Genomic DNA, 20,859 nt, shown 5'->3' on the forward strand with positions numbered 1-20,859 from the left:
AAGTGAATTCTTTTTGTTAACTAGTGTACTGTTTGGGATATGTTGGTCAGAATATGAGGTGATGAAGAATTAACTGGTATAGGAGATGTCAAAAAATATTAATTCCTCCTTTTTATTGCAAAATGTTACAGGAAACTACATTTTATTCACAATGTAAAACTTTGCTGTTGACACTAATGTAGCAAGAAGCTGGAGGGCTTTAAAATCTTTTATTGTACAGAATCTTTTGTTTGTAAAGGGAAGTGTGTTAGCTTCCTACAGTGCTGTAACAAATTTCCCCAAACTGGGTGGCTTAAAACAATAGAAATGTATTCTCTCGTGGTCCTGGAGGGCAGAAGTCTAAAATCAGTATTCCTGGGCTGAAAGGAAAGAGCCCTCAGCTCCTGCTCTGCCTCTGGGAGAGCATCTCTTCCTTCTTCCTGCCCCAGCGGCTGCGCCATCCCTCCGCTCGCCAGTCTTCAGGGCTGGCATCCTTAAGTCTCACTGTTCCCTGTCCTCTGTGTGTCAAAGCTTCCTCTGCTTTTTTTTTTTTTTAATTTTTAAATTTATTCTGGGGGGGGAGAGGGGGAGAGAGAGAGAGAGAGAGAGAGAGAGAGAGAGAGAGAGAGAATGAGAATCCCAAGCAGGCTCTGCACAATCAGTGCAGAGGTCAACACAGGACTTGATCCCATGAACCTGAGCTGAAATCAGGACTTAGATACTTAACCCACTGAGCCACCCAGGTCCCCCTGCCTCTGCTCCTTCTTATAATGATATGTGTAATTGCATTTAGGGCCTGCCTGTGTAATCCAGGGTAATCACCCGTCTCAAACTCCTCAATTTAGTCACATCTGCAGAGCATGCTACCTCCTACTTCCCCCTCCCCCACCCCCCCCTTTTTTTTTTTTTTTCTGTTNGTGGGTTCGAGCCCCACGTCGGGCTCTGTGCTGACTGCCAGCTCAGCCTGGAGCCTGTTTCAGAGTCTGTGACTCCCTCTCTCTCTGACCCTCCCCTGCTCACGCTGTCTCTCTCTCTCCTAGAAATAAATAAAAATATTAAAAAAAAAAAAAACAAGAGGGCATTTTTCAGCCTGCCACAGCAGGCAGTGTCATGTAATTTGATCTATTAAGTCATAAGATTTCTAAAATGTCTCCATTTGTGTGTGGTTTCTGAAAGCTCAGAGACCATGCCACACAGTTCAGAGTACTGCTGGATTAGTGTGAACAGCAGAGTTTTGCAGAGTAGAATACAGAGATAACTAAGGCATGTCCTACCCTCCAGAAACTTCTTAGAGGAGCCAGAATGCCACAGAAGGAAGCTTGTACGGTTGTAGCCACTGGGGAACCGACCGAAATTGTTTGGTGGAAAGTCACTGGCGGTGTGTGTGGAGTAGAGCGTGTGGGAGCCATGACAAGGATGACAGTTACGTGTGAGAATGACGAAAGGCCTCCAGGAAACGCCGGCGTGATGGTGTTCAGAAAGAGAAGGGTGTCCAGGCGCATCCCAGAGGGGGTGTGCGGTTAGGTTTATTGAGGCGCGGTTGACAAACAGTGAAACTCCCCAGTTTTGACCTGTCAGTTGACAGGTGTTTACAGTAGGGTAAGCACGCTGTAAGCATGATGTGGGACGTTTCTGTAACTTGACAAAGTTCCCTTGCACGGCTCTAGTCCATTCCATTCCTGGGCCTCTGGCAGCCACCGGTCTGCTTTCTGTCACTGTGGTTCGCGTCTTCTCCAGTTTCACGTGGAATTCCGTAGCTCGTAGTGTTGAACTCAGCATGTTGCTTTTGACATCGCATGTGTGGTCTTCTGTGTCTCTTTTGGAAGCTTAGTATTCCGTCATATTTCTAGACTGTCATTTGTGTCCGTTCACCAGCTGGGCATTTGAGTTCTTCCCTGTTTGTAGGGACGTGTTTGCATTTCTCTTGGGTGCTTACCTGGGAGTGGACCGTGGGTCACGAGGCAAGTGTATGATTAACTTTCTGAGAAACCGCGAGACCTGTTGCGAAGCGGCTGTGCCGTGTGCGCCCCCCCTCCGCGTCCTTGCCAGCACTTTCACTGTAGCCGCCCGGCGGGTGTGCAGTGGAGGTCAGTGTGGTTTTTATTTGCATTTCTCTCAGAACTAATGATGCACATCATTTTATGTGTGTATTTGCCACTCATTTGTCTTCCTAGGTGAAGAGTTCAAAGTCGTAGCCCTTTTTTATTGAGTTGTTTGATTATAGTGAGTTGTAAGAGTTCTTCATAGTCTGAGTACAAGTCCTTTGTTGGAATACGCTACACAGATATCTTCCCCGTGTCTGTGGCTTGCCTGTTCATTTCTTATGTGTTTGAGGAACAACTTTAAAAATTTTATAAAGTCCAGTTTATCTATTTTTTCTTGCATCATTAATTCTTTTTATCTGGTTTAAGAAATCTGTGCCTCATCTGAAGTCACTAATGCTATTTTTCTATTTTTTAGTGTAGAAGTTTTATAGTTTTAACTCTTGCATTTAGGTGAGTTAACTTCTGCGTCGTGTGGTGCAAGAGTCGGAGTTCACTTGTTCTGAGCAGGCGCTCGGTTGTGGCAGTCCGTGGTCTCCTCGTTCCCTCGTTGGAGTGCCGTGGCGTGGCTGTCAGACCACCTGTCCAGGCCGCCTGCTGCCCTGAATGTCTGTCCTGATGCTGATACAGTATTGTCCCAGCCACTGCAGGCGCGTGGCGAGTCGTGAAGTCAAGTCATGGAAGTGCCTCACCTTTCTTAGCTCCCCCAAACCCCTGCAACTTGTTGGCTATTCTGGGTACTTTGTGTTTCCATATAAGGTTTAGAATCCTCTTATTATGTTCTACCAAAGGATCTGCTGAAATGTTTATTGGGATGATGTTGAGTGGTAGATCGGTTTGGGGAGAACTGATACCTTAACAACACTGAGTCTTCGCTCTGTGAGCGCAGCACAGCTCTCTGTGTATGTAGGGTTCCTTCTGTCAGCAACGTTTTATAGTTTTCAGTGTGCAGGTCTTGCGTATTTTTTAAAAAATTTATCGCTAAGTAGTTTATATATTCATTGTACTATTATAAGTGGATTATCAGAGTTTATATGTAGATAACTCAAGACTTCCAAATCTGGTTAACAGTTGAAATGGAAGCAGGAAGAAGAGTTTGATTTGAGGAAGATGTTAAGTTTGATTTTGGGCTGCTTGAGTTCGTAGTACCGGTAGGCTGTCTTCCAGCCGGGCTGTGGAGGTATTTGCAGCCATTTACCAGGAGTGACAGTGAAATAGGAGCGTGCATGAGACCTTCAGGAAGGAAAGCTTGGAGAAAGTTTAGTTCTGGGCCTGAACCTGGTGGGGCGGCTTCCTACGGAGGGAGCAGGTCGTCGGAGCAGAAGGCGGGAAAGGTGGCGAGGCCGGGGGCGCGGGGGATGGCGCTGCAGCAGAGCGGTTCCAGGAAGAACGGGTGGATTGAGGGAGGGACGCTGCAGCCAGCTCTCAGGCCGCAGGTGGAGGGCCCGGAAGGGCAAGTGAAGGTCCTGGAAATGGGCGATTTCATCTCTCTGACTAGGACTGCTTCGTGCAGCGGTGTGTGGGTAGAAGCCCCGTTCTGGAAGATTAGGGGATGCACGGGAGGAACAGTGCGTCAGGCGGACTCTTCCGAAATTGGTGTGTTCCGTCCAGAGTGTGGCAAAGTGTGTTCGGGATGGGTGAGGAGAGCGTGTGTGTGTAAGGGTTAGGAGGTGAGCCTCCAGGGAGTGCTGTCATGGAAAGGGGGCTGTCGTCGTGGAGCTGGGCTTTTCTCCCAGAGTCACTTAGAGCCAAACGCTCTTTATCCCAGCGGGTCACACTGGTATTTCAGCCTGGTGGGTGGGGATTGTTCAGGGACTCTGTAAATTCAGCCCAAATTAGGCACTTGGGGATTGGCCAGGAAAAATCTATAAATATCAGTCTTTTCTTACTCTTTTCCCTTTGCCTCAGAGGAAGAGCTTTTTTTTCTTTTTCTTTTNGGGGTGGGGGGGGGTCAGAGGACCTAGACCTCTAGGCTCTGGGGCAGGTTACTGCTTTCTTCTCTTTTCACTTGGCTCTGGGCACCATTTTGATACACTAATTCTTAAAAAATCATCTAGAACAGGGATTGGTAAACTATGGCCTGTTTGCCAAATCTGCCCTGAGCCAGGTTTTTGGACCGTTCTTGAACTAAAAATGAATGAATGGATGAATGAATGCATCAATATTTTTAATGGTTGAAGAAAAAAATCAAAAGAAGACTCTCATGGCGTGTGAAAATTAGGTGAAATTCAGTTTTCAGTGTCCATAAGCAAATTTAGGGGGACAGTAGCCAGGCTTATTCATTTGTGCTTTTGTAATACGGCAGCAGAGTGTAGGAATTGCCCCAGAGATCACACGCCACGCAGAGCAGAGCCTCAGGTAGTGTCTGGCCCTTCACCGAGGCCGCCGAGTCCTGACTTAGAAGGAAGAGTCTTTACAGACTGTTGCTGTTTTCTTTTCTGACTCTCCCGTGACTTGCTGCTTTTATATATATACAAAAATACATATTTTATATATATATAAGTTATTTCTATATATTATATGTTTTATACTTTAATTTTATATTTACATTTTAATTATATATATTTATAATTCATAAATTTATATTTATATATAAGTATTTTAGGCTTTTCANGTATTTTTGTCTCCTCATCATGAATGCAGATTTTTTTGTCTCAGGCAGTTTTCATTAAGTCAGGACTGATGGACTGTCAGCTCACTGAAATGCCTGACCTCACACTGTACAGAGCAGATGGGTGTTTATTTTCTGGACAGAAATGTAGAATTATAATGCAGGCTGCTGACAGTCTTCACTGGTACTTAGTATAGCTCTGTTGGTGAAACCATTTTATGTTATGTACATTTCCAGGCTTAGTTTTTGAAAGGAAAGTTGGAGGAAGAGAAGGAGGGATCTTCTCCTGAAACCAGCCACTTGATGAGTAAGAAGTAGATAGTAAACCTTTCAACCAGACACCGCTCTAAATGATTCAGCGTGACTTAATTCCTCCTTGGCAAAGCTCCGAGGCACTATTATTATTCTGCTTTTGACCAAGAAAACCCAAGTGCAGAGAGGAGTAACTGCCAAGGCCCCACGGCTAGGGGAAGGCAGGCTGGGGCTGCGGTGCAGTCGTGTCTGCTCGGGAGGGCTGTGCTCTGGTGCCTTCCTAGGGTCATAACAGCAGCAAAACTTGCTGACCACATGTTGCAGGGTGGGCTCTCCCGAGGTCGTTATAATGGTCACCACGTACGTACAGGTAAGAAGGAGGCCTTGGCTAAGGCGTCCCAAGTAGAAAGTGTGGGGCCAGTTAGCCCTGCCCCAGAACCTGAGCCCTCACCACCGCACTGTGCTCCCTTCGTCTCTGCTCAGAGTGCTGATCTTACGCCTTTTCCTGTAAGAACCGTCACGGCTTGATGACACTCCAGGGACACATTTGCATTGTGTGCAGGCAGACAGTATTCCCACGGAATGACTGTTTTGGGCGTTACTAGGCCGTGGTGTGCTGATTGCAATACCACTGATAGGTGTGCTTGTGTGTGGCGTCCCTGCAGAAGATTCTGGGCAGGGGAGCATCTGTGAGTTTGCAAAGAAGAGCCCTAAATCCCCCGTAGCCCTTCTTTTATCTTGCCTCTTCTCTGCTGTGTGTCTTGTGTAAGTGTCCAGGCAGCCAGGATTTTGTATCAGCAGGTTTTTTTTTCTAAATCATTTATTTATTTTTGGGGGAGTGGAAGTAGGGGAGGGGACAGAGGATCTGAAGTGGGCTCTGTGTCGGCAGGTTGACAGCAGCGAGCCACACGCGGGCCTCGAACTCATGAACCCCAAGATTAAGACCTGAGCTGAAGTTGCGCGCCCAACCGACTGAGCCCTCCAGGTGCCCCTGCGTCAGCGATTCTGGAGAGAGATTAGGGCTGTTGCTGTAGATTGTGGGGGGCTGTGTGTGGATAACTGATACCCAAGGAGTTTCCAGGGATTCCTGGAGAGGATGATTGAAACGGAGCTCTTGTGACCCCTTCATCTGGGCCGTAGATAAAGGCACCAGCACCTTTCTACTCTTGAAGACAGATGTCCTCATGACCCCCCCCACAGTGTCTGGAGTCTTTGTGACTGATCAGTTTTTACCTCCTGTCGGAGTCCCTCCTAAGTCCTATGTCGGTGCTGCATTGTCTGGAAGAGATGCGAGTGAGATTGCCTTTCCAGAACTCTCCAAGAGGCGTTTCCTGATCTGCTATAGTGCTAAGCACGTAGTAGGTGCTTCAGAGATACTTGCAGGTTGCTAGTTCAGGGAAACGGAAACACACGGTTATTTCCGTGCCATAGTCTGGAAAGGTTGGAGCTCTTGAGGAGCAGATGCTTACGTTGGCTAGGATGCTGTGTGGCAGGGACTGAGGTGACAGGGTCACGGGCTCTGTGGAGGAAGAGTCGGCGGTCCACAGCCCCAGGCAGCCCCGTCTCTCGGGCAGGTGAGCGGGATGAAGGAGCCTCTGGCCGTCCTCCCCGGGCGGCGGAGCCGGGGTGGGCACCGCGTAGCCAGGCACCGTGTCTGCTCTGCAAGCCTGTTGGCTGATAGTGGTTTCAGGGGAGAATCTGCCGAGAAAGTAAAAGACCGAAGCCTCTGCCTTGCGTTTCCTGACCCAGTGCGCTACGCATACCGCAGGTCTACTTAAAGTAACGTTTGAAGTAACACACCACTTTTCTGGGACTTCTTCCCTTGCTCTAGCTTAAGCCTGGGGGTCTGGCTTCGCGATTGCTTGTACCCCAGTCAGAGCGCAGACTCTCCATCACCCTGTAACCCTGTAAAACACGGAAGAAGCCCTGGGCCAGGACGGTCTTCACTTTGGCATTGGCGCTACCTGGGCGCGTCGTGCATTGTAACACGTGAGACGCGCACGTTCCGCGCCTGTCTTCTTCGGAGTGAAGACCCTTGAACAGGTCAGTCAGCGATCAAAAGAGTGCAGTTCAGTGGGTCCGGTATCTTACCAGGAGTATCCCGAGAGCAGTCTGTGTGTGCTGGGTGCTTGGCTATTTCTCCAGGGCGGTCATCCCCGTAGGGGGCACGTTAGAAGGACACTTTCCCCTGCCCCCCTCCCCCCATCTCCTGAATAGTTCGAGCTCGGTCTTCATTCAGACAGCCTGGGACAATGTCATCAGGCAGAGCCTGGGAGCAGGAGGTGGGTGGGCTTCTGGTGGTGGCTTTGCTGCTTCTGCCCCTCACGTGCATCGTGTGGGAGCTGAAGTGAAAGTGGTCTTAAGGCTCCTTCCATCAGAAAGTTCTGTGACTATGAAAACCTTTATACTCGGGTATTAGGTATGCCTAATCCTTAAAATGTGCATAAAACAATACATTTTGTTTTATAAGCGCACATGAATTTAAAATTCAGATGTTACAAGGTTTATAACAAAAAATGAATGCTGGGGTGCGTGGGTGGCTAAGTCTTTCAGGTGTCATCTCTTGATTTCGGATGGATTTGACCCTGAGTCGGGCTCTGCTCTGACAGCAGAGAGCCTGCTTGGGATTCTCGGTCTCTGCACCCCTCCTCCCCCCCCGCCATGTGTGTTGTCTCTCTCTCAAAAATAAGTAAACATTAAAAAATTCTGCCCCATAGTCCTGCTCCCCAGGCCACTTTCTGCTCTTGCATGTTTATCTCTAAAGGGCAGTGCGTCTGCTGCCATTTCTAGGTTGGTCCCTTGTAGACCCCGACTGACTTCATATTACTGTCATATGTCAGGAGGTGCCTTCTGAGAATTTTGTTTAAAGCACAGCCTGACTTGGACCTCTTCCAAATGAATAATAGTGATGCTTTTTTTTAAAAAGTTTATTTATTTATTTTGAGACACACAGACACATACAGAGCACAGCACAGCAGGGGCAGAGAGAGAGAGAGAGAATGAGGATGAATCCCAAGCAGGCTCCGCACTGTCAGCACAGAGCCTAATGTGGGACCTGAACTCACGAATTACGAGATCATGACCTGAGCCGAAACCGAGAGTTGGATGCTCAACTGACTGAGCCACCCAGGCGCCCCCAGTAGTGACGCTTTCTAAAGCATGTTAGGCTTTGCGTTTTGACGTGGGAACTGTCAGTGCAGATTTGCTGAGGGGACACAGTGTTTAAAGGAGCTCGTTGCGTATTTCCCAGTGCTGGCTCCTCTGGTTTTCCCTTCATCACTTCACGCTTCTCGTGGTGGGCTTTGGCTTTGCCACGACTTTCATTGGTCCGTTTTAGTTCCCAGGTCGGTAAAAGATTTGGATTCCTTTCTGCTTTTCATGATTCAAAATACATTGTGTAAACTGTTATAATATTTCACACTGTTTATCTAGTAATTGTGTGATTGTGGGGTGAGTGGGGACATGCTGGCAGCTGATGCTCGTGCCAGCCACCTGCCTTGTGATTTAGTCCCGCCCCTGGGTACGGAGAGCCCGAAGCTCAGAGTGATGAACTTGCCCACCGCCCATGGCAAGTTACTGAAACCATTTGGACCCCTGTCAGTTTGACTCTGGAACCCACTACAGGCATGTACCAATTTGGTTTTACTTTTAAATGAAGCATAAGATACATGTGGAAAAGAGCAAACACAAGTGTAGAACTCGGTGAATTGCCAAAATCAAATGTGCACTTAACTACTAAGTTAAACAAGCAAATGAGGATGTTACCAGCACCCCGGAGGCCCTCGCCGTTCCTGCAGCGGCAGCCACGGTGTGGCCTCTGACGCCGTAGAGCCGTGTTGCTACCGCTGGTCACAGTGTTTAAATGGAATTTGCCGTGACTTGATTGTACATCCCTTTACACTTTGTCTTTCCACACCTGGAAATTCAGTGCCAGTTTTTCTGTTTCCTTCTCTGCAGGAAAAAAAAAGCATAAATTTTGTGCCTTAGATGAAATTTATTACCTTATTTGTGCTAAATACTTCCCCCTTTGAGGTAAATAATTACAATTCTTGGTTTGTTTAGTCTAAATCACCCTGGAAGACTCTTCAAAATCAGGGACTGTAAATTTGTTGCACCAAATAAAAGCATAAAACAGACTCCTGCCTCGGGGCTTTTGTGTACCTGTAAACGCTGCTTGCTGAGATGATTTCAGTATTGTAATAGGATCGTTTATAAATACTGCTTTCCTTTAGCCAGTGGTTTTTAAAGCAGTATTTTATGTAAATGCATGTAGGCCAAATAATTGTAGTATTCTGGGGGAAAGTGTTATTTATAGGAATGCTCATCTGGTACGTAGCTCACGAACGCAGTGAGCAGTTTGGCAGCTAGAAGCATATTTTCATCTTGTAAGTTGTGCGTTGTCGCCCAAGGAATAGTGATTACACCTGAGACTCACACCCATGTGACTCCAGGCCGTTATTTAATGTGGAACCTCTGGGAGAGAAGAAAATGTTTCCTACTATGTATATGAAGAAGATAGTCCATTAATACTTGTACAGATTTCTCTGAAAACATTTGTTCTAATTATGAAGGCAGAGCGTGTTTGTTCTAGAATACCTGAAATGTGCAGAGGAGTGCGGTAATCCCGCGTCTCTGTGAGATCTGCTCTTTTTTTGTACTGTCTTTTTACTCTTCATACATGTGAATATTTATAATAAATTTGGAATGATAAAATATGTTCAGTTTCAGTGCCTTTTTGTGTTTTTGAACCAGTTTTTAATTGTCTCCATGTTTATAAAGAATTAGCTTTTGGGTAGCAGGTGGGGAAGAGATGAAGTTGAGGAGAGGAAAAGAATCCTCTTTTATAAAACTGGATTGTACTTGTTCAATGAATTGATCAAATACTCAGTGAGCCTTTGTGTATCAGGCTCTGAGGTAGGCGGCTCTGAGACGCAGCTGTGACTCCGTTCTCAGTGGAGATCAGATACGACGAGGGAGGGCCTGAATCTGGTCATAGTGGGGATGGGGATATAGAAGACAGGAAGGATTCCCAGGGATGATTTGGTGGGAAATCTGATTTTTCAGAAGTCTATTTATTTATTTTGAGGGAGGGGCAGAGAGAGGGGGAGAGAGAATCCCACACAGGCTCTTCACTTAGCTTGGAGCCTGATGCGGCGCTTGAACTCACAAACTGTGATATCATGACCTGAGCGAAACCAAGAGTCAGATGCTTAACCGACTGAGGGGGAGATATTTAACATTCCTCCTGCATTTCTCCTTCAGATAGTGGGCTACACAGTGGTGTCATTATTAGTATAGGGACCATACAAAGGCAGAGCAGATTTGCTTCAAGTTTTGTTCTGGGCATAGTGAACTTGAGGTGCCTTTGGGCCACTAGAGAGCAGTGTCTCTTAGGCAGAAGGACAGAGGAAGCTAAGAAATAACCACGGGGACGGGTCTGTGGATCCCTGGCACTTAGAGGTGGCATCAGCCGCAGACCCTGACCTGGTGGAGCTGCCTTGGGAGGCCGTACAGCTGAGAGGAGGGTCAGGGGTAGATCCCTGGTGAGCATCAGTGATCAGCGTGGGAGGGATGCGGAGGAGCACGGGAAAGGCCGAGAACCAGAACTGGAGAGAGGGTGGCGCTGCGGTCGCTGAAAGAAGGGAAAAAGAGTGTCACAGGCTGGGCGGCAGGTCCAGGACGAGGCTCATGGCAAGTGTCTATTGGATTTGGCAGTTAGGTCATTGGTGAGAAGAGCGCCAGGGAATGGTGGGGACGGGGGGCCCGGCTGGGGCGCTGGGGGCAGGAAGCGGTGTGCGGAAGCTGGGGATGGAAGGGCGGAGGTGGTCGGATGTGCTGTGGAAGGAGCGCTCTGTTTTAATGGAGTCTTGCTCGGCTTCATGAGGAGAGGGAGCCATGGAGCCGGCGGAAAGGGTTTGAAGTTGCGGAGAAGGGAGGTTGGTGCTAAAGCGAGGATCTGAGCGCGGTGCTGGGCTGGGAGCCTCGTCCGCGTGGAGGGATCCTACTTGGACAGGGTGGGGATGCTCTGTCCCAGGGAGCACGGGGAGGGGGAGACATTGCCGGTGTGGCCAGAGGTGCTGGCACAGGCTCCGTTCTCTCATTACCCTGCTNGCGGAGACCTGGATTTATAGAGGCGCCGATTAGCCCCGTGCTGCGACCCCCTCGAGGCTCCAGTGCCAGGGAACGGAGGAGGGAGGTTTCTTGACCGTGTGCTTCGGAGAAGTCTTCCCTGTGTCCCAAGTGGATTTATTACAGGTTCTCACACCTCTGCTCTTTCCTCCCAGGGCTCCCTGGAGTTGTGGTTCTGTGTTTGCTTGGTAGCATCGTCATTATGATTTTAAAAAGTTTGCTTTCCCCAGTAACTAAAAGCTCTGAGGAAAGATATGCGTGAACTTGCCTCCCGTTGTGCGGTCGTTAGGACCTGGTAGACACTCGGGAAGTATTTGTTGAATTTCCTGACTCAGTGCAGTGGGACTTGCTTCCGTCTGAACCATTGCTGGCTGCCCCGCTTTGTTCCCGGATGAGGGGGTGTCGGGTCGTGTGGGCCTCTGATCCCAGCCCCACCTGTCAGCAGCCTCAGGACCGCGGGCCAATGCTCAGACTCTCTGTGCCCCAGCGCCCCTCTCTGTGACCTGTGTAGTGTGGCTTGTGATGGTGCGCCCTCGGGGGCCTGTCGAGAGAACTCACGAAAAGCTTGTATACAGGACACATGACATAAAAATCTGTTTTCACTATAGTGGTTTGGAAAAGTGTCCTAGGTGTTGACAGTCCTTCCCTGCGAGCCCTGGCTTTGCGATAAAGAGTTTGTAGGGCAGGTGCCTGTTATGTACGTGCATCTGTTCTTTGTCATTTATTGAATATTGATCTTTAGAGAAACCGAAAAGAGAAAGCCCTGGACCGTGAGGGTCTTTCTGGCCTGGGGACACAGTGGCACCATAAACAAAGCCATTCTGGGTCCTAAAGGAACATCGCGAGGAAATTGTCACTTTGCTACGTCCGTCTGTGGGGAGAGATTCCTGACTGTGGCCTGCTCTGCACCTGCCACGGTAAACGGGAATCTGTGTCCTCTGTCTTGCAGAGGAGGTGGCCAAGTTGGAGAAGCACTTGATGCTTCTCCGACAGGAGTACGTGAAGCTGCAGAAGAAGTTGGCAGAGACGGAGAAGAGATGCAGTCTCTTGGCCGCGCAGGCCAGCAAGGAAAGCAGCAGTGAGTCCTTCATCAGCCGCCTGCTGACAATCGTGGCCGGCCTGTATGGCCAGGAGCAGTACAGGTGAGCCCTTCCCCTGGGCCCCCGGGCCGCCCTGTAGCTCCCCTCCCACTTTCCTCCCAGGTTTGTGTCTCTCTGACCAGGATCCTAGCAAACCTTCAGTCCCTGGAATGTAAGTAAGGTCTTTGGGGAAAGATTCTCGTTTCTTTTATTTCCTCCTTATCTTCAGCACAGGGTGTGGGAGTCACGGCACTGCGATGCAGACAGGAATCAGCTTACAAGCCCAGAGATTCCGAGGGGAAAGGTCACTTTCTCTTGGGACAATCAAAGAAGGTGTCTTGGAACTAGTGGGCAGGGAAGTAGGTTGAGGGGGGCCTGGAGCCGCACAGCCTGTGGTAGAAGCTCAGCCGGCCACCCACTGGCTGTGTGGTCTGGACCTGCTTCGGGCTCCTAATCTGTAAAATGGGCATATTGCTGCTTACAGTAGTGTTGTTGTAAGGGTTAAATTAGTGAGCACATGTTTTAAAGCACTCAGACCAGGTTCTGGCACACAGTAAGCGCTCACTTGTTAGCTGCTGTTATGAAGTGAGTTTTGAGGTAAATGCCAGAGGCTGGGTAGGATTCAGTACATAAAAACAGTGATGTTGCTGGTGGGGGGAGGCTGAGAGCAGGCGGGGACATGGCAACATGCACACGAGTTAGAGGACAGGAGGGGCCATCTTGGGGTGGATGTCATGTGTCAGGCGGTGGGGAAGGTGGGTGCTTGCACTGGGGGCCAAGGTGGGAAATACAGACTTGAACCTCTAGGGAGTGAGGAACAGAGTGCTTGGACCTTCAGAGTCAAGGTGGGGTTTCAGGAAGACCAGCCTGGTAACGTCATGTAAAGAGAATTGTGCAGGGGAGAGTGCAGGGGTGTGGTGGGAATGTTGTGCAGAGTGCAGAGCAGAGATGAAGATGGGATGGGGTGGTGGCGGCGGAACGGAGAGGAGACGAGGGCGCGAATGTGTGCCGGAGGGAGGGTGTGCCTCCTGAGGAAATTGGCAACTGGACTTAGTGAAGACTTAGGAAAATTCCAAAATAAGTTAGGACATTTAAAACTGATCAAAATCCAGAATTGCTATCTTCCATCGTAATCATTTATAAATTTTTTTATAGTTTATTTTTGAGACAGAGAGACAGAGCATGAGTGGGGGAGGGGCAGAGAGAGAGGGGGACACAGAATCTGAAACAGGCTCCAGGCCCTGAGCTGTCAGCACAGAGCCCGACTCGGGGCTCGAACCCACGAACCACAAGATCATGACCTGGAGCCGAAGTTGGACACTTAACTGACTGAGCCACCCAGGTGTCCCTCATCTTAATCATTTATAAAAGAAAGAAAACCTGCATACCAAAAAGATAGGAAGTATACACTCTGAGTAAAGGACAGCCCTTTAAATTGAATGGATGTTGCTGCTTGTAAAAATATCATTCATTCGTGGCCTCCTTTTCTCCCTCTTTTTCCCATGGACAAGTCAAAACTGTGTTTCTGGTGGCACAGGAGAGCCTGACCTACCCTGCTGCTGGTGCGCCTCCCCTGCCCGAGGCTCTTCCCTCACAGCTCCCGTCACTCACTTTCTCTCTTACTTACGCACCGAGTGCGTCCACCATCCCATCCCGCCGCCGCCCCCCTGGGAGACATGAGAATGAGCCCCGTCAAGGCTCCTGGGGGCCTCTCCCGGGCTTACCTACCACAGGTCAGATACCAGATGGGGAGCAGAGCTTTCAGAGAGAACTTGAGCTTTTCAGATGGAGTACCTAAAATCGGAAAATCAGTTTCTAAAGCAGATGCTCTTTTACCAAAATAAGAAGAAAAAACCCCCTACAAAAAAAAAAAAAAACCCCACAAAAATTTGTCCTATAAACATACATTTTATTGAAGTATTTAAATATATATGTATTTAAAGTAGGTTTCACACCCAGCATGGAGCCCAGTGCAGGGCTTGAACTCATGACCCTGCCTGAGCTGAGATCAAGAGTCAGACGCTTGACCGGCTAAGCCACCCAGGCGTGCCCCTTCCCCCACTTAAATAGTATTTTTATGTGCATCTCAGTGACTGGAGTAATTAAAGAGTAGATGTTAAAAAGTTTTTAAGTTGAGAAATGTGGAAGAACTTGGTACACATTTATTTTTACTTAAGTTCAGGAAAAGGCTTTTATCTCTTAAGATCATTAAAAGTGGTTATATTTACTTATTTACTACATCCTTCTTTTAGTGATCACGCTTACAGTTGTTTCTGTTAATGCATTTGAAAAACTCTAGCAAGAAGCTCTTTATACCTCTTCTCTAGTAACAGCATTCATATTTTACAGGGAAATGCTCTTTGATTAGAATGGAAATTTAAAAAAATTAGTAGCCTCCTAATTGTTTCTGCATAGAGTGCTCAGAAACTTACCATCTTCCATTTTTAAATTGCATTTTTAGAACTTGTTATTATTAGAAATTATTGGTGAAAGCCTTATCTGTATTTCCCTTTGATATGTTAGACTAGAAAAGAGAAAAACAGTTTGACCTGATATTCATGAATATATAGATTTCAGAATATATAGAACTTATAATTTTGTGGCTAAAAGTCCATGTATGGCTAAAACAGGAAACAGTGAGTCTTCGTTTAATAGAATTTAATACTTTATACATAAATTTAGAGCTTAAAAATTATTTGTGCTTTGTAAACTGCTTCATGGTTTCATTGAATTTTAGAAATTTTATCATAGGATATGATTTGTTCTATTTGAAAATATATTTTAGGGGCACCTGGGTGACTCAGTCGGTTAAGTGTCCGACTGCAACTCAGGTCATGATCTCAAGGTCAGTGAGTTCGAGCCCCGCGTCGGGCTCTGTGCTGACAGCTCAGAGCCTGGAACTGCTTCAGATTCCGTGGCTCCCTCTCTCTCTGCTCCTTCCCCTCTCCCTCCCTCCCTTCCCCCCCCACCNAAGAAAATACTTCTTAAATGTATATTTTTGAGAGAGAGAGAGAGAGCGCGAGCGAACGCTAGCCGGGGAGGGACAGAGAGAGGGACAGAGGACCTGAAGTGGACTCCTCAGCTGTCAGCACAGAGTCCGACACGGGGCTTGAACTGACGAACCATGAGATCACAACCTGAACTAAAGTCGGACACTCAACCGACTAAGCCACCCAGCTGCCCCATATTTGTTCTATTTCAAATAAAATATCAATTCCATTTCTTTTTTTATTGATTGATTAATAATGTTTGGTGCTACACTAGTTTGTAATAATTTGAAATACTGAGTATCCTGTTCTTCGATCTAATGTGATTGGTTGCAACTTGATCTTAGCACAACTACAATTGCTGATATGCTTCCATCACTGTAAAGTGTGTTGTAGGCATGTGTTCATGGAGGAAACTGTGTCTGTGTTATTTTATTTCATTTTATTTTTTTTAAAGACTTTTCATTCCTTATTAAGGAGTCTTGTCACTCTTTTTTTTTTTTTAATGTTTATTTATTTATTTTGAGAGAATGTGTGCAGGCAGTGGAGGGAGGAGAGAGAGTCCTAAGCAGGCTCCACTCTGAGCACAGAGCCTGCTCAGGGCTCCATCTCAGGAACTGTGAAATCATGACCTGAGCGGAAATCCGCAGTCAGACGCTCAAGTGACTGAGCCACCCTTAGGTTTTTTTTTTTTCTTAATGTAATAATTTTTGTTTTTATCTCGTAAAGGTTTCCAACCTAACACATTTTTGGAGAGGAGTATGAAAGTAAAAGAGCGTGTAAATACAGATTGCTGGGAATGAAACCATATGGCACGTGCTTGTGTTAGCCCAGTGGGTCATCCTCAGGGTTTTGTTAGATGGCCAGACGCCCTCCTCCCGCGCAGTTGACATTTCAGAGTCACACATGCCACCTGTTTGGAAAGCTTTGTTTCATATAATGGTTTGTCACAAATATGGGAATGTGTTTGGAGAAAAGATTACTCCTACCCCATTTCTTTATAAATGGTTGAGTAAAAATGTCCAATAATAGCTATGAATGTTTCTCTTGAGGACAGGAAAGTAGAGATTGGGCTTCATATTCTTGACTGCTGTGTCAAAGCCAGTTTGTAGTTTGGCCACAGAACCCTGAGGCTGCACTAGCCCCCGCTGCGTGCAGCTCTTAGAGCTGCTGCACAGTCTTCGTGCTTTCTGTCCGCCTCTCCCTGGTGCCCTGTCTTGATCTGGTCTGCGTGAAACCTCTTCTACGTTTACTGAATATTAATCATCCTGTTTAACTGATAGGTTCACTGCCCTAAGAATCGCATTAGGGAATGTCCTAGAAGCACAACATCCATGTTAACTGAAGCTAGAATTTAGAAATACAAAACGTGTCTAGCAACACGTTGTAAGCATGACCCATTAGAAATCAGTGGTAGCAATCGCTTCTCAGCCTTTTGGTTAAGATCAAGTGTAGAATTTAGTGCTAACCCAGAGAAATAACCTTGCTGTGATTCTGTTTGCAGATACGTGTTGATCAATCAATACTCATATATTTATCATTTGTGAATCCCAGCTATATGTAATTATGAAGACATTTTTCTTGTTATTTCTGTGGATATTTTTCTTCATCAGCGATCTGAAGATAAAGGTTGGGGGCAAGCACATCAGCGCTCACAAGTTTGTCCTGGCGGCCCGCAGCGACAGCTGGAGTCTGGCCACTTTGTCTTCCACTGACGAGCTGGACCTCTCAGGTGAGCCTCTGACCGGATGAGCCTTACAACCACCAGCACCAGAGCTCTAGGCAGAAGCTGACGTGTGTCGTTCTGAGGTATTAGTGGTTCAATGAAAGTGGAAAACTTTTTTTTTAACTACAGCGTTTCATAATTAAAAAAAATTTTTTTTTTCATGTTTCTTTTTTTATTTTGAGAGAGAAAAGCAGAGGGAGAATCTTAAGCAGGCTCTGCACTGTCAGCATAGATCCTGATGTGGGGCTCGATCTCCTGAACCGTGAGATCATGATCTGAGCTGAGATCAAGAGTTGAATACTCAACTGACTGAGCCACCCAGGCACCCTGAAAGTGGAAAACTTTCCTTATCAATCGATGGTGACCATGAACTAGTTAAATAGTGAATCAGTGGGTTGAACTTAAACACTTTTGTTTAACACCTGACTAATAAATTGTAAATATTTGAGTATCTACAATATTCTTATAATTTATAAAATATAAATATCCAGAAATTCTTTTCATACAATATAAATATGGGAGCATGTGTAGAAAAAAATTTTTCCTTCTAGAAAAAGTCCTGGTGTTCACTTGCTTAAAATTTAATCGTAGTTGCCAAGTGCTTTTCCTGGTGTACAGGAGCTACACTCAGAATTAAGAGTTACTCCAGAAAACAGGGGTTATCCTTCTCTAACATTGAAGGGTGACCATCAGGCTTCAAAATTTGAATAGGTGCACTGACCTTTTTAACGTTTGACTTCATTGCTTTATTCCACATTGTGTTGTGAACATTAGGTAGAACTTTGGTATGTGTAGGTGGCAGGTAGACTTTAAAAAAATCATTTTCAAAAGTTTATTTCAGAATTGCATTTTCATTTAGTACTTACCTAAATGCTTTTTAAAACAAAACAAAACAAATTTTGCATTTAAGTCTCTTATTAATAATCATGAGAATTATAACACATGTTAAGGAGATACCCAGGCAGGAAGACGATGAGTTACTTGTAATAGTGATAGGCCATGTGGAAATTCTGCTGAATTTTGTCTTTGTTTGCCAGTTCAGAAGGCACTGTTTTCCCAGCACTTCCAGAAAAACAGATCGTTGTAACAGAGTCCTGGCCCCGCGGATATGGACCGTTTCAGGCCAGGGCAGTGCGCACAGTGCTGTGGTTGCTTTATGTCTGAGGTTTAGAAGACAGCGTGGGCTGACAAGGAAGGTGTCCGAGGTGGCTGGCACGTGAGTCACCACTTCTGGAGCATAGTTATACCAGATACTTTCATGTCTTTGATAAATTCAGTGTCTGGGTCATCTTGGGGTTAGACCTTGAGACGTGGTCATAGTTTCTTGATTTTTTTTTTTTTCTTTATCAATTGATTTTGGATTGTATCCTGGACATTGTGATTGTGCTTTATAGGCTCTGGGTCCTATATCATCCTCTGGAAAGTACTGGCTCTCCTTAGCTTCACAGTGAAAGTTGTTCCACCTTTTGTGGCTAGTGGCTTGAATCTCACTTCAGTTCTTGAAGCTGGGCTGGGCCGGGCCGTTCACGCACGAGCAGCTGAGGGGAGCCCGAGGCCCGGGTGCGTTCGTACACGCAATCAGGAGACCTCCCTACTCTTTCCGCCCCCCCCGGCCCCCCTTTCCGGGTGCATCTGGCCAGAGGGAGGGAGTTTGTATTAGAGGGTTAGGCGTCCACATGCTCCAGTGTTGATCCCTGACTGGGGTCGTCCTCAGGGCAAAGCCATAGGAAAAGAAATGGGGACACTCGTCCAGTGCTGTTGCCTCTTCACGTTTGGCCTCCCTCTACAACTGCACAATTTTCTGTACTTTTCAGAATCCTCAGGTAGCACAGGTTTCTGGTGCTCTGTCTAGAGTGTTTAGCCTCATCAGTTAACATAGGACGGTGGTCACCCTGCCATGACGGGACTGGGACGCCTACCCTTTTACTCCTTTTTGAGATGGGGATTATTTACAAGTATGGTTTGGAGTTTGTTTCCAAGAATTATAGTTAAGGGTGTATTGTTAAAATGACTAAAGAAGATGCTATTACTGATACAAGATGTACTCTCTCAGTTTTCTAGTTTTATGAATCAAAAACTTGGGTAAAGTAAATGAAGAAAAAATAGTTGGAAACATGAAGACAGTTCAGTTAGTGTCATAGAAGATATCCAAAACCCTTTCACATTTTTTTTAAAGTCTGTTTTGAGAGATGGAGAGAACACGTGTGGGAGCCGGGGAGGAGCAGAGAGGGAGAGAGAGATGGAGAGAGCTTGGGTGTCAGTGTGTTGGGGGGAGGGAGAGAGGGAGGGAGCATGGGTGTCTGTGGGGGAGGGGGAAAGGCGCAGAGGGAGGGAGACAGAGAATCCTGAGGGTCTCCGTGCTGTCAGCACAGAGTCTGCTGCGGGGGTCAAACTCACCATCTGTGAGCTCATGACCTGAGCCGAAATCAGGAGTCTGCCCTGTAATGGACTGAGCCACCCTGGAGCCCCAGTTTTTTACAAATACAAGATTTAAGTAATGAAATTTATTCCCTCAATATGCTTCATTTAATGACTAATTGCCTACTGATAAGTTTATTCCCATTCTTTGCAAATATCTTATAAAACATTTATTTAAAACCAAATCAAAAAAAACAGGGCCACATAGAAAATCTCAGGTTCTCTCCAGAGTGCGGCCCTGCGCCTGGACTGCCGTGAAGTCAGAAGTTTGGGTGTTATTTTTCTTTTCGCGCGCGCGGTCACAGTTTTAGCAGCTGTGCGCTGGGCCTGCCTCGAGCAGCAGGGTGTCTGTGCGGACGCGGAGGCCACTGCTGTCCCTTCGCGGAACGGGCTCCTCTGCGTCTCCTGCAGTGGGGCTCGCCTCACTCGCCCGGCCGCCTGCGGACAGACTGGAGGCCGCAGGCCGCACGATGCTCTGAAAGTGCGCAGCAGCTCCGCCCTGCCCCTGCCGCAGTGCGCTCTGCCCGCTTGTGCCCTGGCGGCTCGGTCCGAGTCTCCGCGTGGATCGACTCTCGGTGTATTTTGGAGGGAAGGGTCAGGGCAGGGTGGGAACGCTTGGAGGCCACCTGACCGTGACTTCCTGTGAGATTTTGAGCGCTCCCAGGAAATCCCTGCTGATCGTGGGTCTTAAGGAAATTATTTAGGTTTTGGTTCATCAACTGTCAAGTTTATTGGTTTGGACAGTTGAGGGAGGGTTATTAAACGCAACCAGCCAAATTTTAAAGCAGAATCGGATTACCACATGGAAGATGTTTGAGGCTGCGGCTGGGCTCTGGTCAGTGGGCTGAGCTGTGGTGTGCAGTCAGGCCGTGTGAGGACAGTGGGTGTGCGGGCCCAGCTGGCTGGCCGTCTCTGCAGATCTGGTGGCTGCGTATCTTTCCATGAAGAGACCGCTCACCTGCTAGGCCCCGTTTACAAAGCCAGCCTATGATGCTACTTCGAGATCTACTTTGAATACCTTAAGACGCAGTTGAAGGATTTTTTTCAAGTAGAATAAGTAAATCCAATTAGATTTTCATGTGATTTAAAAATGTTTTCTTTCTCTCAAAACATTTTAAAAGTGCTGTTATTCCTTTACCAGGTAAGAGAGAAAAGAAGAAATAAACTAACATAATCACAATTAGGATTTTGGCATTTTTAAAAAAATATTTATTTCTTTTTGAGAGAGAGACAGAACACAAGNGACCCGAGCCAAAGTCAGACACTTTAACAGACTGAACTACCCAGGTGCACAGAGCTTGATCCTACAGCCCTGTGATCATGAGTCATGCATTCCACAGACTGAACCAGCCTGGTGCCCAGCATGTATTTTCTTTCAATTGTTTTTCATTTTAAATTCTTTTTAAAATTTTTTTAAAAAATATTTTATTTATTTCTGAGAGAGAGGGAGAGAGACAGCGTGAGCNGTGCCCCAATTCTTTTTTTTTTTTTTTTAATGTTTGTTTATTTTTAGGGAGAAAGCGAGAGAATGAGAGCATGTGTGAGCAGAGGGGGAACGGAGGGAGAGGGAGAGAATCCCAAGCAGGTTCCATGCTGTCAGTGCAGAGCCTGATGTGGGGCTTGATCCCACGAACTG

The 20,859-nt window shown here is 46.9% G+C and overlaps 1 protein-coding gene across 1 annotated transcript in view; it reads left to right on the top strand.

Moving 5' to 3' along the window:
• Nucleotides 1-3,379: 3,379 nt before the first annotated feature.
• ANKFY1 (ankyrin repeat and FYVE domain containing 1) overlaps nt 3,380-20,859 on the top strand; it is a 53,729-nt gene continuing 36,249 nt past the window's right edge. The window contains exons 1-3 of the mRNA XM_077746888.1: nt 3,380-3,536; nt 11,963-12,155; nt 16,693-16,811. Of these exons, the coding sequence (XP_077603014.1) occupies nt 3,380-3,536; nt 11,963-12,155; nt 16,693-16,811 (469 nt within the window). The remainder of the gene's footprint in view (nt 3,537-11,962; nt 12,156-16,692; nt 16,812-20,859) is intronic.

Source organism: Crocuta crocuta, unplaced genomic scaffold (assembly GCF_008692635.1).
Source record: "Crocuta crocuta isolate KB4526 unplaced genomic scaffold, BGI_CrCroc_1.0 scaffold139, whole genome shotgun sequence".
Lineage (NCBI taxonomy): Eukaryota > Metazoa > Chordata > Mammalia > Carnivora > Hyaenidae > Crocuta > Crocuta crocuta.